Raw genomic sequence first — 17,463 nt, 5'->3', positions numbered from 1 at the left:
TCCTTCCCCAGGTTCCCCAACCATGTCAAAATGCTTGCATTCTTTTTACTTTTTCAATAAACTGCTCAAGTAGCAAAGACCAACAATTTGTTGATATGCTGTTTCCAACCTGAGGAGTACCAGAAGCTTTGGAGGCAGGTGTATCCCCCCCTAAAAGTGGTAACTGCATGCCGGGAATAACACAGAACCATAGCCCTAATCTCACAGCACCTGCTTTAGACCCTTCCAGAAACTAAGCACCCAAATAATGGCTGCACTATCATAAAAAGATACATATATATGTATATATACACACACACAAAACTGTATCGTACCCCTGCCACCCCCAAATTTATATACAACTTCTTCCAAAGCATATGAACACTGCCTAAGTGTCACCTGAAGTTTGCTGCCCTTTAATGGGACGCCTTTTTTTTGGCAAACTGGAATATTGCCTACACACTGACAGCCTTTGCTTAGGTGAGGAAAGACAGAGACTGAAAAATCAAATGGCAAACACCATTTGCCGTCTCCTTGTGATTTCCATGGAGAAAAGACACCATCAATCAGGTGACTTTAAACAGTGCAAGTGCAGGCAGCAAAAAACTATACATCATACTTCTGACAACAGACTGTACTGAAGTACAAGATCAAGTTTTCGAGATACTGTACTTGTTTCCCTTCATCTAAGAGGATCCTCTAACACTCTGTAAACTCAGGCCAGCACTTCCAAAACTTACCCACAAATCAGAGGCACTTGGCCTGTCAAGCGCAGATGATTTTCTGAGGAAGCCTGGCATCCATTGCAACCCGTACCGCTCAGCGTCTCTGAAAGCCGGACCTAAGGTCTCATAAGCTGGGCGCTCAGAATGCAAAGCACCCGAAGTCAGTGGTTGCTTTTGTAAAAGCTAATTTTACATCAAAATGCACACCAGTCGGTCATGGTGTGACTGACATTACTGAGAGCAGGCTTCCTCTGTACTTATCACAGCTCCTTCAAACAAGAGATTGAGTAAGTCTTAACCACCAGCACAAATACGATCAGGGCACCAGAAGTAATACCCTTTCTCTTACAAAACAGAATCTCTAAAGGCTTGTGGAATGAAGCTTTGTGTCCTCTCAACAGAAAAGTGGTGAAACAGTTACATTAGTGCCAATTTTGGAATCCCAGACACAGTAAATTCAGACAATAATGACTTTTGAGGAGCGACTGTAACAGTGCATCAAAAAGTACCAGTGAACTGTTTCAGAAGGAAACAGTTTCTGAGAAACATCAAGGAACTCTAGAAAGAAAATTCTCCAAATTATATACAATTTTATCTTCATCCTAATGCTGACATATACGAGCTCCTACAAATGGTGGATTGTTTATTTTACCTTCACTATCTGAAGTGGAGAGCCTGCGTTTATGAACTCTTCTTAACTCCTTCCCATATCGGACACTTTTCTGTGAGCCATCACTTTCTGAATCTTCCTTGTAATTAACTTGTCTCTTCTGATTCCGTCTTGATCTTCTCCTCCTAGTTTCCAGGTAATCATCATCACTGTAATCTGTGTAATCACCACTCTCTGTACAGAAGAAAACCGTGATGTGTGTTATTCCATTAAAGAAAACTGCACAAGCTTTAGACCAGCACCAATAAAATCATAAGCTCTTCCAGCACAGGAGAGTCTCAAGCATTGTGCCTCGTTACCCTGACCCGTTCCAGGCTCATGCGTCAGTTCCCCCATTCATCGCCAGCGCAGAATTGCTTGATTCTAAAATCTTCTCACAAACCCTCTTCCTGTCTCCCCCAAACTCCTCCAGAAGGTTTCCTCCCAGTGTTTTTGTTCCCTCAGCTCTACTGGTGCCAAAGATGCCTCCTCTACAATTCCTGACAGCTGAAACAACCTTACTGAATTGGAGTGGATGATACACATTACCACTGACACTGGAAAGTCCTTGCTTTTTTAAAATCTAAATAAATTGTACTCTACTTGAAGACTTTTAAGAATAGGTAAATAAAAAAGCACTGACAAGATGAAGCTCCCGGTAAGATCTGAGTTATAGAAATTAAATTAACAACAAAAATCAGTCTCACCTGCTCGTAAGTTTGCTTAAAACAGAAACTGTGTAGAAGAAACTTACCATCATTCACAGTTCTTCCTGCACCAGTCTACTGCAGCTAGTGTCTTTAAGAATTAAATTTATTTACATCAGCAGAAAATAGCCTTCAATCAACTTTAGCTGCTTTTTCACTGAGCTGTGCCAAAACAACTACCCCAAGATACATTTCTATACATGTCACATACTGTTGCTAAGTTAGTGATTGACATGAATCACAGATCAAAGTGGCATCCTCTTTACTTCCTAAAATATTAGAGAAAGAATCAGAGCAAGTCAACAAGAACAACCACCTTCAGAAAGAAACTCCATCTCTGGAGACTGAAAACAAAGCCACTCGCGGGGTACCTTATTTCCTTAGCTCAAAATAGGCTTAAAGCAGGATCCTGAGGGACACTAACAGGGATGAAAGAGAGAAACACATAGTTAAGACTATACTCTTAGACATATATGGAATGATACTGGAACCAGCCTATTTTATCACAGATTTGTGTCCACCAGGAAACAAATAGTTGCTCCTGTGCATTACAGAATAGATGAGCAATCTCTGTAGACCTCTGCCAGCATCTTCATTGATAACAGCTTACGATTAGTGCAATGATGCGGTCAGGACAGGGAGACAGCAACTACTTTAAGTGCATATAGCTATCTTCACCTGTCCATGCATGAACCCTCCTTTTGGAAACTAGTACTTCAAAGCAACTTAATCCAACATGTTCATCATCTATATTCTAGAAAGAAAGACAAAACACTGGAAAGCTAACACACACTGCAATAAGTTAATGCTCCAGTGTACTTAGTACCTTAAATTCACAAAAAAAATAAGTAAAAGTAAGGGCTTGCATATCTGGAACTTTCTAGGACTGGGTCTCAAATGAAGCAGAAGCAGGAGGACAGTCTTTGGAGAAAGATGTGAAACATGAAAAGGTTTAAGTATTGCAGAGGTATTACTCTCACACCTCAAACTGTGCAAACAGAAAACAAACTGGTTGAAGGACAAGTAGAATAACGTGAATTACTAGGTTCTCCTGTGATGCAAAGACGCTTCAGTTACTAAAGATCAAAAAGGATAATTGTAGAAGAGAGAGATTCAAAGTGTTATCGTTTGCTTTCAAGCCTGCCAGTGAACACAGAATGCCATACAACTGAAGGAATTTTCTTCCATACAAAGTGAGGGAAAATGTTTCTTTCAGAAGCTTTTTCAAAGGTATTTGGAATGTCTTCAAGAAGCTATAAAGAAGAACGTTTTTGCCTCCATCCTTTCTCTTCCCTGCAATCATGTGCCAAACAGGAAGGTACAGGGTAGCTGAAACTATCCACAAAGGTGGCCTTTTGAATCATAGCACAAGCATTCATTTAAATACATAATTACTTAAAATGCCAAGAACCTAGTACTCGATACCAGTTTCCTGCAGAATATTCACAGCAGAACAAGTAGCAAACTGTTTCATAGCAGAGATGACATCTGACTTGACTAAAGCAAGCGTTAGTGTCAGTCATGACAGGAAACTGAGACTTGCACTCTTCCTCTCTCCAGTACAGAGTTTTTAATAGATCTAAGACTTCTTATACTCACCAGATTCTCTGCTTGAATTGTCCTCAGAATCTTCATCTTCATCATCTTCAGAATATTTTTTCTTCACTGTTTTCCTTCGTAACCGCCTGCTTTGCCTCATGGGCCTGGAGAGGTGTCGCCTGGATATGCGGGCACAGAACTCTGAATCACTGTCTTCGTTTGAGGGTGGGTCATCTTCACTTTCATCCAGATTTTCCTCTGATATAACAAACTCATCCTGAGATCTGTTCAAAGAGACAACAGAGATAGATATCGGAAACAAAGGATTGAAACAGATATACGCAAAGTAAGTACTGTCTTACACAAAAACCGCACAGATCTTATAGTAATAACACGAAGCAAAGATCCAGAGAGAGCAAGCTGCCATCACTGCCATTAGGTTTCAGTTGTATACTTGGGATATAGCTTTACACGGAAGATTAGAACAGCAGGTGACTATAAACTCACTGTCAAACTGAGACTGCAGGTGACATTTACACAGGACAGATTCTAGAGTGTTCATATGGTACACTGCAATGTAATGTCTGCATAGCAATAACTATGGATGAGCATCCCCCGTGGAGGGGAAAAAAAACACCCACCATATTCCAGCAGAGATGGCCTCCCTTTCATGAACCAAGCATCGTCCTACGCAGTTTCTGAGAATTAGACTATTGTGCCTTAACACAAAACTATTGCTCTCATGCAAAACATGTATCTCACAAACCTATCAGCTTGTAACACTCATGTAATTTCAAAAGTGAACCAATGCTTTTTTAAAAACAGTTGATCACTGAAGGTACACAGTCACTTGCATTTGGCTGCCAGCCAAATGTAAATTCCAGTATAACATACAGAAGGCATTCAGCAGAGGATGGAGTTGAAAATGCAGGAGCACACTTTAACAGATCAATGCACTATTAATTCTGTGAGATTTACGCAAGCCACACTCATTGATTGGAAATTTCCAGCACATTTAGCTCAACTATTCAGGGTGCCACTGTAATGTCCTCAGCATGGTCACAGGTGAAAAAAAAAAGCTCAGAATTTGCATCTATGTTGTATAGATTATCCATCCGCTTAGTAAATTGACTCAGTGACTGGTGTAAAGCTTTAAATGTTGATGGTAAAGACCTCATGCTCCATTACGTTTCTTCATTGAGGCATAAAGGACATCTAAAATTATTATTAAATATTTTAACATTAGGAATTCCCCAGACTGAACAATGAGAAATTCCAAGGAAAGAGAGTTTCAGTTAGCCAGAGCAATACTCATTTAGTGTTTAAAGCTTCACATGATATGTATCTGTTTTTTACAGTATAAACCATTTCTTTGGCTGTTTCAAAACTCTGTCTCCTAGAGAGCAGAAATCCAGAATTGACTTCAGAACCTGCATGTCAAGTTCTGTATGCTCTAAATAGGGACATTTTACTTTTCCAATTTCTAAATGACACTCAGGCCCAATAAAAATCCCACAAAATAGGACATATTTTCAAAAGGAAACAACCAGCCTCATTTTAGCTACATCTTTGTTAAGGATTTCTGCTAGACAGTCACATCAGCCAGAAAACTGAGCCCGTCTGGCTCCTTCACTAACATAACCGTTTACAGAACCCCACAGTGTAGCCTCAAACACACCAGTAACATTTCCAGAACATGTTTTGATTAAAATAAAGATTGGATGATTTCAGCGCATGGATCCGGAGTGCAGTTTTTCCAGTACAATGACGTTCCCCTAGGCCAGGAGGACTTTTGCTGGCACCATGCAGTGCTGTTCCAGCACTGGGCGCATGCTCCTAATGATCGTTTCAGGGGCACTGCAGAGTCACAGAAGCCTGTAGCAGTCTGCGACTTGTGGTGGAAGTTAAATTGCAGACCTACCCATCACTGATCTTGAATTCATCCTCACTCTCTTCTTCATCCAGATTACTGTCACTATCCAAGTCATTTAGTCGCCGTCGTTTCTTGCGCCGTGCTGCAGCAGCCCTTTGTGGTCGTTTGTTTTCTTTCCTTTCTTCCTCTAGGATTGTGGAAATGTCTTTTCCACGGTGACCTGTGATATTAGACATGTCTTTGCCCCTGCCAATGCCTGAATTCAGTGATAAAAATGGTAAAAAAGAGCAAGTTTATTTTTTGTTTAACTTTATACATATCTTTCTTCCATGCCTCTAGCTTCAGTTTATTTTCTGCAAAGCAGAATATTTTTGTCATGCAAGACTCTGGCTGGAGTCTTGCTCCTGACACACACAGCCCCAGCTGTGGTCCCTTGGAAATACTGAGGTCCATGCAGAAGACAGTGGGTAAGTGTTGGCATTCTGATACTCAACCCAAACCTACATTATTGCCAATACTAGTGCCTTCTGAGTAGGGCAGATACCAGAAAATACATTTTCTTCATAATGCTGAATATCCTCCTTGGGAGATGAAGTGTTTAAGTTTTTGTTTGGCCAGGGAGTGGAGTTTCTGAAAAGCTGGTTTTACTGTTGACACTTAGTTATGTTTATTATATGGGTCTTGTGTTACACGCCCACAGACATCGGATGGATTTTCAGATTGTCTGTATACATCCACCAACCTTCTGAAAACTGGTGTCTTTACAGAGATGCCACTAGCCAAACAACTGAGGGATAATATTTCACGGCAGTTTTCTCCAAACAAATTAAGGTGATGCAGAAGTACAAATCCATCTACATCTCTCAGATACTGTTAAAGATCTCTCTTTTGGTCCCCTATGTTGCCTTAACAGGCAACGAAGAACATAATTTCACTTTATTCACGTTCACCTGAGAAGTGCTTATAGATCTGGACTAATATTTTTAAGACAACTTTGTAGACCCAGTCCTTAGGGGGTCCAACTGTGGACCACTTTATGACCCCAATTTTTACAGGGGTCAAATGTCAACAGCGCTAGCTACCATTCCAATCTCAAATCCAAAACTCAGAAAATTAATTATCAAATACTTTTTGGCATCTTTTGGCAGCCTGGGATGGCCATTCCCAAGGGAAATTATTTCATTTGATTCCAAAAATACAGCAGTAAAAACTGTAAACTACAAAGTTCAAGGGAGAGGATTATATTTGTTGCTTCTCATATCAAAATAAATTTGGTCTCAATCTTCTTATCAACATTGCAATGAAAAACAAATAACATCAGAAACATACCTCCTCCATCAGCCTCCTTGATGTCATCTTCAATTGCCTCATCAATTGCCTCATCAAATTCATCAAACCTAAAAGTAACAGCTTTCATTTACCACTTTGAAGTGAACCCTAATTAAATTTTATTATGAAAACATACCTCAAAATCTAAAACCGCTCTAAGAAATCACACGGCACAGACAACAGGCTGGATATATAATAAATTAGCAAAGATAATGGGCCAGATCGATGATAAAATAGCCATTTTTTAAAAGGTGTGTTTCTTATTTCTACTTGCTAGCAGATTATTTATCATTGCCTGGCTGCCTTACTATTGATTTATGTGAACAGAAAACCACTTCCATTTTACATGACATACCACTGAATTTAACAATACGTAATTTGAAAGTTTCACACAAAGTATTAGTCATTTTTTCCACACCTTTTATTAGATGACATACACACCACCAATCTGCAAACAGACTTTCTGACAAGCACCTATTAAATTCAAAGTAAAATTATTCATCCTGTCTAAATTTTCCTTGAAAACTTATTTCAGATAGCTTCTTTCTCCTGTTAAAGCTCATGCTAATTATACTTTATGGATCTGCAACATCCTAAGCTGAACAGATAAAGCATACTGTACACAGTTCTTTGTAATGATATACAAATAAGCTATAATGTAATGTTACATAACTAGATAGGACAAACAAAAGCAAAATATTTGAGTACATTTGTCCTGCAGCAGGTTTTATAAAACTGCATAAATCTCTGCGTGCTGAGTAACTCATTTAAAGGGAACAGCAAATGGAGGTAAAGGATCCAGTCCTTTTACACAGATGACTTCAGTTTGTTTCTTCAGTCATGAATTCAAATCTCGTAAAAAAAGGATTGTTACCTGTATCACCAAATAGATGCCTTGAGATATAACATGCAAAAGTACAAATTTTATTACCTATACAGGAAAGACATTTTATTTAGATGCAAGTTTTTCTTCTTCTCATTTAAAAAAAAAAATATTTTTTTTGTATTTTTTTGATACAACTAACAATTGGACAATACTTCCATTAAAGATTCAGTTTCTCAGTCACAAAAGAAAGATTACAGTTATATTTTGCTTGGTCCTCCATAGTAACCTCCCGCAGAACAAGAAAAGAATAGATCTAAAATTACTCTGTATTCCAACAGTAAGCATAAAACACTTTCTCCTTTAAAAATAAGGTGATGGATTTCCGGTCTCTTATATTCCCTAAGAACAACTGCATGTCACGTTCAAGGCAGCTTTAGACAGCAAGGAAGTAACACTGAAATTATTCCATCGATTAGTTCCACATTACTCAAACACCATTTTCCATCCACACCGCTAAAAAAAAAAAAAGCTCTTTAAAATGTAAGAAATCACTTAACGCTTTCAAATTACTGCTACCAAATAACCTGAGCTCAAACATGAGCTGACAGCTGCTCGTCCATTAGGTGTAATGGAACATAATTTCTTCTGCTGCTGCTTTATTTATAATGCTGATTTTTGCTAACCTGCTCACGAGAGGACTCCACAGATGACTCGGGTGATATGAAGGGATTACATATCTTTACAGAACCAGAATGCTAAACAATACAGATTTGTCTGTAAGCGGAATAAGAGGTTTAGCATTTATTTTCTGCTGCTGAAGGAAAGCATACACAATTCTCAGTGACACTAGCGGGACTTTACTGCAGACATATACGTTTGAAGTGACACACTGACACGTGTAATATTTTCACCAGCTCAAAGTTATGTGTATGATGGAGTCTGTTAGAAAGACTCTATCATTTTGTACCAGAAGATTGATTTTTTCCAGAACAACATTATATGAAACATTATTTCCAATAAAAATTAATTGTCTTTGCACAACATATGTCCTGCTGAAGTCATGCCAGATACCCTACAGGCAAGGTTTTTTTTCTCCTGGTCAAATGCTGCCTGACCCATCATGCACATAATAGCAAATCTATATAATCTTGCCTGTGGCATAATGTTCCTTACAGAAATACTTAATTTCCCAAAGCAGCAGTGGCATTTTCATTAGTGTGGCTTCTGCTGTTAATTTAAAAAGTTACCGAAAATCAACAGCGAAGCAAGGTCAGACTGAGTTTTCTGAACAGGCTGGAAAACTCAGCGTACACAAACGCCATGCCTCTCCTCAACAGCAAAACCAGAATGACTACGAGTTTAATCATAATTATTGTTGAAAGGTTTTGAAAGTTGTAATGTTCTAATTTTTGATGATAAAGGTCTACACAGAGCAAGTACAGGAAAGGTAAAACTTTTTTTTTTTTTTTTAAAAATATTCCTAATGCAGCTGCGACAAAAAACCACAAGCTCTCAGGCCACCACATTCTTCTCTAATCCCAAAAGGCAGCATACTTGCCTGGTGAGCTGAAGAGGATATGGAGCATCTCAAGGTATTATTTAGAAAATAGTTTATAAAACACCTTGGTAATACACTGAGAACAAAAGATAATATTAAGATCATGCTGAATTTTGGAAACGTTAGTGACCTGTTCTACTTTCAGAATGCAGAGTCTAAATATCTTGGAACTTTTATTTACTAATTGCATTTTTATCACAATTTCTCTAAAGAGTTACAGACCATTTTTAGATGTACTCTCTCATAATTGCATTCAAAGTTTCATGCCCCTTTCACGCAAAGAAGCCGTAAGAGGGGAGGGGGGAAGAGAGAGAGGAATTTAAGGCCTTTAGATGCAAGCATAAGTCTCCCTTCCAACAGAAAGGAGAGGTATGATTCGCCTGCTTTAACCTACCCCAGAAACTGCAGTAACACCAAAACCTTCTCCAGTATTTCTGAATAAAGTACCATATATATTTTATTTTTTTTATGCATCATCCCTTCACTATACCACCTTGCATGGTTTTACAACTATCAAGCATAACCAGTATTCAGAGAAAAGAAAAAAGACATTTTAGTTGGGCCTCTCTTTTAAATGTAGAAGTGTGCATGAGAAGTAGTGGGTTGCTTGAGAAAGAAAACAACAGTATGACTTTTCTTTATTTTACAAGCTATTTAAACAAGCTGCTGACCTGTAGCTTATGCACTTTCGGGTTCTGGTAGACCTCCTTTCAAGCAGCTTTGATTTTGGCTTTTTGGAATCTTTCTTCTTTTCTTCCTGACCTTCAGGTATTTCTGGCTCCTGTTCACATAAGGCAGAAGTGTCAGAAAGCTTTATCTCCCCCCTCCCTCCACACTCATTATGACTGAACTCGTATGATACAGATATTCATACGACCTAGAAAGCTCATATACCCAACACAACACATTTTGGCTTCTAATATAATGACTTGTTACAGCAGAGTTCATGTGAACACTTGCACATATTGCCCTTACTGGCTACATAATTTCACAAATACAGAGTTTAAGGGTTCAGGCTATTGTATCATTGTGTTTATACTACAACACTGATACAGGTGATACTCCCAGGACTAGTAAATGCAGCAGCTGAACAAATTGTTGCTAGCATCTCTACATACGGAGCATAGGGACACCTCTACATGGTGCAGTTTCAATAGAGTACTACGCAGGTTAATTTGATGATATTATTTCCAAGTTACTAATTTAAAAAAAAAAAAAAAAATCTGCCCCCAGGCTGAATTTTTCAAATATTTGCTCCCAGCCAGAGACTCTTTTGCAAGTTTGTAAAATCTGTTATCATTTTTCTGTTATCCAGAGACAGGAGGAGAAAGTTGGCTTTATCACAGTCAGTCAGAGTGGAAAGTCTATGCTTAAAACAAACAAAAGTTTCATTTTAAACTCTCATGCAAGGAACAGATTATATATTTTCAGACGAAGGCATTTGGCTAAGACTTCAAAAGAATAATTTTAAAATATATTTAAGAAGTGAGAAGAGGCTGTTCTCCATATGAATAAAAACATTTTTCCTCTTCTGTAAAGGGAAACCATATAAAAGCATCTGTTAATAAAACACTACATGTTTATAGTTTTTAACCACATGTGACTTCAATATACATTTGTCAGAGGCAAATGTCATCCTTCTAATAGATACTACATATTCCCTCTGAATCATAAGCCAGAAACATTTGTTTCGATCAGTTCCAGAGGAAAGCTATGACAATTAGCTCAGACCTAGACAACTATACAGCAGACACCAGAGTTAAATAAACTGAATCCCACCTTTATAAACTACAGAATGGTAGAGCACTCTACTCAAAACTCAACTGTAATGGGTAGGGATGTGATTCTGCGATCCTTCACTGAGAGAGGACTCTCTGTGGCACCAGCTGGCTCTAATAAACACAATAAAGCTCCCTTGGTTTCCTGCTAAATTCAATCTCAGCCTAAAACAAAAGGTCTAGAATTACTTCTGACCTCCATATAGATTGACTTTTCTTTCCAAGATGCTGCTAGCACTTCTAACACACCACTGAGAAACTTCTTCCCTGAGAAGTTTGGAAAATAAAACAATACAAAAACATAGACACAGTAACTTACCTGAGGTGGAATGATGTTCTCAATACTGATACCCACATACACCAATCGCTCTTTTCTTTAGGAGAGAAAAAATGAAAATAAGCTTACAGAAAGACTGCAGATATCAAAAATAATGCTGTAATTAGCACCATTTGAAGCTCTTACTATCGCTAGGCAGAAGCATCCCAAGAGGATGTTCTAACTGAAAACAGTTATTTTAGTTGGAATTATGTGTTAAATCTCATATGATTACATTTTCCTGCATGCATAATTTAAGAGCTTTCCAAAGAGTTCTGACAAACAGCAGTACTTGATGATTGCGAGCACCACAGAAATGATTGAATTGGGGTGTAAAAAGCAATTAAAAAACAACTGAAAAATAATAATGTTGTGATCAAGATTACGCTGTCACATCCATAACTACCACCAACTTTGGAGGCGCTGAAAGATAAAATGAGAATTCAAAATCACACTGAACTGGAAAAATTATGTAAAGACGGCATGCACTCCAAAATGGACAACTGCCAGATTTTAGACCCCAGCAGGAACAAACAACTCTAGAAACACCAGGGAACAAATAACTGCCTACGTAGCAATTCTTCGCCAGAGGAGAACAGCCTGAAAAAAGATCATCAAAGCTGCTGTGGAAACAACTCTGATGACAGATGGACGTGTGAACAGGAGAACAGCCTACAGGACAACTGAAGGAAGCCTGCCACAGTAGCCAGCCCTGTTCACACCGAGCTGGAGTACTTGGTGCCATCTGGGCACCACACATACTTCAAGAAAGATGTGATCCAGCTGAAGAGTTCAGAGCCATCCAGTAGGCGTTATTGGAGGGCAGCAGACATGCCTTGCTGAGAAAGACTGAAAAAACAGTACAGATTGGTCTGGAGAACACTAGACCAAAGATGGGAGAGAGAATAGTACTCAAATACAGGAAAGACTCTTGTAAGGAGAAGTAGGCTGTCCACCTTGTCCACAGTATGTTACAGGATTAAATCAAAGTAAGTAAAATTCAGTTTAGACTTATCTTGCCTCAACACTAGCATCCTGTATCACCTGAATTGCCCTGGGCACAACTCTGGCTCCTGGCCTTTACTTGTGGCTCCTGAAGGACACAAGTGTCCCATAGGTCTTGTCATATCTGTCAGTCCCAACTAGAGATGTCTTGGATATCCTAGCACCTTGCAAACAGCACTGGGTGCTGACCTTCAGGGTACTGAATTGAGCTTTCAAAAAAGCAGTCTGTCAGGAAGAATAGCCAGGTACTACAACAGACTGGGCCGGGTAACCAAACTACCATCACCATAGGTCCCTACTAGCCTTCTTCTAGGAAAACAAGGGATAATTTAAACAAATGAAGATATCAAAGAAAGTTGGTGGCATTTATTGGGCTCTTCAAGGGCTTTAAAAGCAAGCCACATCTCTACAGATTTTAAAACTATTTTGAACAACAGTATTTTAGACCACACACTCTGAAGAACGATCCTTCAGGGGTGCAAGGTATGAACTAGACATTTGCCAGCAAACCTCTAACTTCCAGGATCCAGTGAAACATCATTACAGGTGAAATGAAATCATGCAAAAACCAAGGCTAACCTCTTCTGGGCTTCTGAGCTAAAGAGTCTCAATCAACCAGAATCAGACTTCTGAAGTTACAGTGAGTGGTTGTATGAGCACATATCCCATTACACTTGAGTTGCAACAGGATGCGTCATGTACACAAGTCATCTAGACCTGTACACAAACGCCCAAGATGCATATTAATTTTAGATAAGTTTACTTCATGTGCATTATTTTTTGCAAATAGAGGCATCTATGTGTAAAAATTTGTTTCCAATACTTTCATTATTTTCTAAAGAATCTAAGTAAATTTTAAAACTCTTCTGACTAGCCTTCTGCACTATACAGTTTTACACAAATAACCTCCTGGAGAACTCTTTACTAAAGAATCTAGCATAATGTTATTTTCTTAAATAACATGAACAAGCACAATTCCTAAAGTAATACTGACAAAGCGTAAAAATGAATTTTAGGTTGTTTTACAGCCAAAGAGACCATGAACTTTGACAACTCGGTATCATTGTATCTAAATTGAAATTTCTGCCTGTGTATAAAAGTAATTGGGTTTGTCTCCTAATGTCAGTTCTCCAAACTGATAGATGAAAAGAAATCTTCATCCATCTGAGCACCACAAGATTAGTTGGATGAGGAAGAATTTTGTCATACACGATGCAAAATCACTATGCTCCTGAATATGAACTAAAAGAGCACCTTAAGGCAAGGAATACAACTGCTAAAATGAAAAAAGAGCTAGAAATGTAAACATTTTAGTATTCAGCAAGTGCCTTTGATAGTTTCCTCCACTTCTCATTTCTTGTCATGCAAAACATCAAGAGACAAGAGAGATGAGAAAAATTCAGCTGTTTTTAAACATGATCACTGAGGCTTTTGAGATCTGCTTTTCTTCTCCCTGGCTTGAGTACACACTGCTTAAGAAACTAGCAAATGAAACAAGCCAATCCTGCTGAGGTAAACATCTCCAAATGAAATGCAAAATAAAGTATCAAATGCACTCTTTATTAGGATGTAGCACACAGAAGCTCGACACTTTAACCAATGGTTTAAATATTTGAACCAACAGGTCTCTAACAGTAGGTGCAGATAAGCTGTGACCGGTTGTAAACTCTTCCTAGACAAATCCAGAAAACATTTTCTCTCATGTAAGCAGCTGCAAAAGTTGCTACAGGGAAGTCGTGAAAGTGTGCGTGAAAGGAAGTACTCCATCTGATATGGCCTGGGAGAAGTAGACAAGTAGCTGCTAGAGGGATATTCTATCAAGAACTCTGAGAGTCTCTCACATAAACTAAGAGGCATCCATAAAAGCTTTAATGTCCACTCCCTCTAGCTGGTGGTAGGACATGATTATAGAAGTTAGCGTGTATGCAAGAAACCTGAAATTCAGCCAGGATGTTGCAGTAGCACCTTGAATTCATGAACACAAAAAAAAAAAAGGCATGACTTTGATCTATGTATTTGTAAGTCAATGTGAAACCTAAAGTTTTCATTTAAAAAAATTAAATAAATAAATCTGTGACATAACACTTTGGGGATGGGTAAGAATACAGCTGAGCAGCTGAATCAATTTCAATCAGATTCCTGAAAGCTAGAGAATAATTAAAAGAGCACAACAGTACCACTAGTTCAAAAAGCACGATAATAACACTGGTTCAAAGAATCTATTAAGTGTGTGTGCCCATGATGAGACAGTTGCTGTTCTTCTCTTTGCCAAAAAGACTGACAACACATACTGTGATTTTACAGAAACATTACATTAAAATATTCCTGTGCCCCAAACAACCAACCTGCTTTAACTTTCACATTGAGCTGTAATAAGAACTGTAATTTCTTCTAGGGTTATAATTCTTCAGCCTTTTTACCTTACAATTTGCTAAAATATACCACCATTAAGCTGAAAGACTTCAATATTCAACTATTGTACCATGAAATCTTTTATAACCCAGGCTCACTTCTTTTTTTAAGAGACTTAAAAAAAACAAAAAAGAAATAATAAAAAAAAAAATTGGTCTTAAGACATACAATAGAAAACATTAGGTTCATTTGGTATGAGGATCAGATTGCAAAATGGTTGTTAAACATCTGTTTCAGACACTGAAAACTGTTATGACATCAATTGTATGCTCTCCTATAACTACTAAAAGATCGTATTTTTATGCAACACTAGTGATTTCAAGAAAGCAAGACAAACTGGAAAAAGCTTGCGTTCCATGTAATGTTTGCCAGCAGAATATTTACCAAAGTAGGTCCAAAAATATTGTTCGCTAGTAATGAGTCTTCCCACCATAAAGCAGAGCAGCAGACACAGTTCCTTTGTGTCCCATGCTCCTGCACAGATGGAGGCTGTGTGTAAGCTGAGCTCACTCATAAAAATAGCTAATAGTTTCATTCCCAAAGCTACAAATTCACTAGAATTGGCAAACCATGGATAATTTTACCACAGTGTGATCTAGGTCCACTCTGAGCAGAAGTAGCGATGTTAGGAACAGTAGGTACCTGATCTGTCACTATCATTGCTGCTGCTGCAACAGCAGTACCAAACAGGAGATTTGAAGGAAGCTGAAAACAGACACGGATTGTGCTCTACTCTTCCCAGCACCAAATTACTACATGCCATGTGGTATTACAGTACCTGCTACAAATATAGGCCTGCTCAATTAGTTTCTTTAAAAGGGTCTCACCTTCTGGTGAAATTTGCCTTTTAAGATACAATTCATGCAAAGTTTTGTTTAATAATGCATACAGATGTTATTAAATTTTGCAAAGTACTCAATATATGTCCTAAAAGGTATAAATTATGCAGACTGTGTTTCATGTCCCTCATTTTCAGGTCTGAAAACTGCAGATAGGATGTTCCAAATATTAAGGATGTTGTTCATAAATGCAGTAAATTGGTTTGCATTTAGCCTTCAGTAATGGCAGCAGTGTGCACAAAATTTCATTCCAAGTTATAATTTAGCTGACCCACTGCACTATAGCAATTGCATAATCTTGAAAATTCGGCAAGGTCTAACAGAATCTAAAGCAACAGGCCTCAAAAACCACATTAATCTGTATGGCTTTTGTAACAAAGTCAGGACTTAACCCTGCTTACAGCAGGAACTCTACACACGGCTGACAGTATTACTAACACATGCAGCTGAACCAGCACTGAAAACCATTTAACTACCGGTATAGGAAAGCCAAATTTGTGTTCAGGCACCTTAACCAAAGTTTAATACAAATGTATTTGCTTATCTTTTCCAATTATTGGACTTTTTCTCCCTTCTTGCAAGCTCTCCCAGCACTGTGCCACCAATAATCAGTGGGAAGTCAAAACTGGTCTTACCAATTCCCAGTCTCGTTGCTACTCTCCTCCCCAGTCCCCAGTTATTTTAATGCTTGTTCAGTTATTACTACTCCTCTGCATAGCAGCTTGCTGTGAACGCAACCAAACAGTAGTACCTGCGTTCTGCACGCTCCTTCTTTTTTAAGACAACATCCAGATCTTGTAATTGTTCTTCTAATTTCTCACAGAGTAATTTCTAAGGGAATGAAACACAATATTAGTTTCTTTCATAACCAACTATTTTCATGTTGAGCTAATGTTCAGACACTTCATTCACTATTTCTGTATTTATCTAGAAGAAGGGCGACTGCATTGCTACACTGGAGGCTCCTCTTCAGTGAACAAGGCTTTACAATAAAGACTGTCTTCCTAAAACACATGTGCTTCACCATGAACTGCTGAAGAGATGCATCCTCCCAGTAACTGGCATTTACTGTAGGAAGCCATATGCCTAAAGCAAGTATTAAAGTTGTTTAGAATAAACAGACTTCTAAATTAGTACCACATTTCTGATGGTATTTACAACCTTGCCTCAGAGAAACCTGAGGATTTCATAGACGTACATAATATACATACACAAAGCTGAGTGTGTACACACAGTGATACGTGTTTGTCCCTTATCTTAATCTTTGGAGAACACGTGATTCTGTGGACACCGCAGTAAAAAGTAGAAATACACTTTAGGATTATTTTCTTACCAAATGTTCCATATCTTAGAACACCACTTAATACTCAAGAAGCCATATGTAAAAATGACTTTTTATGGACAAATTGTGCCTTATTCCCTGTTAATGCCCTCATCGTACTATTTCCAAGAACAGTCTTCACACTATTACAAATCTGTCATTTTTCATATTGAAAATTACTAAACACCAACAGAGCAAGCAGATGCTGTAACTACAAGCTGCAATTCCAAATCCTGTAAAGAAAACATTCATACATATTCAAGATCATCACTACTTAAAAATAGTCCTCAGAAGACAACTAAAAACCAATGGCTATCTTTTTGCAGAGCAACAGCCCTTCTGGCAAAGAATTTTCCTAAAAGCAAGGAAGGCGTTTGGGATCAGGCAGATTGTCCTGAAAATGTGCATAAATGATTCCCCATTAATATAACAAGAACAGCATTACACACTCTCTGGCTTATCCTCCCAAGTACCATGCCTGCAAATCTTGCTATTTTAGATGTACATTAAATGAAACTGGACGCATGCACTGATTTCTTTTTTTTTTTTTGGCAGAAGCAGCTTCTAATCTTCAAAAAAGTGTTCAAACTTGTCTATTACTTGATAA

At 38.2% G+C, this 17,463-nt stretch overlaps 1 protein-coding gene across 4 annotated transcripts in view; it reads right to left on the bottom strand.

Moving 5' to 3' along the window:
* Positions 1-17,463, bottom strand: part of RSF1 (remodeling and spacing factor 1) — a 65,996-nt gene that overhangs the window by 8,042 nt on the left and 40,491 nt on the right. For all 4 annotated transcript variants that reach the window (XM_030042866.2, XM_030042867.1, XM_041118536.1 and 1 more), the window contains 7 exons: positions 16,287-16,366; positions 11,283-11,337; positions 9,857-9,966; positions 6,802-6,869; positions 5,521-5,728; positions 3,660-3,883; positions 1,357-1,548 (listed from right to left, as the gene is read on the bottom strand). In XM_030042866.2, the coding sequence (XP_029898726.1) occupies positions 1,357-1,548; positions 3,660-3,883; positions 5,521-5,728; positions 6,802-6,869; positions 9,857-9,966; positions 11,283-11,337; positions 16,287-16,366 (937 nt within the window). The remainder of the gene's footprint in view (positions 1-1,356; positions 1,549-3,659; positions 3,884-5,520; positions 5,729-6,801; positions 6,870-9,856; positions 9,967-11,282; positions 11,338-16,286; positions 16,367-17,463) is intronic.

This window comes from Aquila chrysaetos, chromosome 19 (assembly GCF_900496995.4).
Source record: "Aquila chrysaetos chrysaetos chromosome 19, bAquChr1.4, whole genome shotgun sequence".
Classification (NCBI taxonomy): domain Eukaryota; kingdom Metazoa; phylum Chordata; class Aves; order Accipitriformes; family Accipitridae; genus Aquila; species Aquila chrysaetos.
Note: the sequence above shows the minus strand (reverse complement) of the source record. Positions and strands in the feature narration are given on the sequence as shown.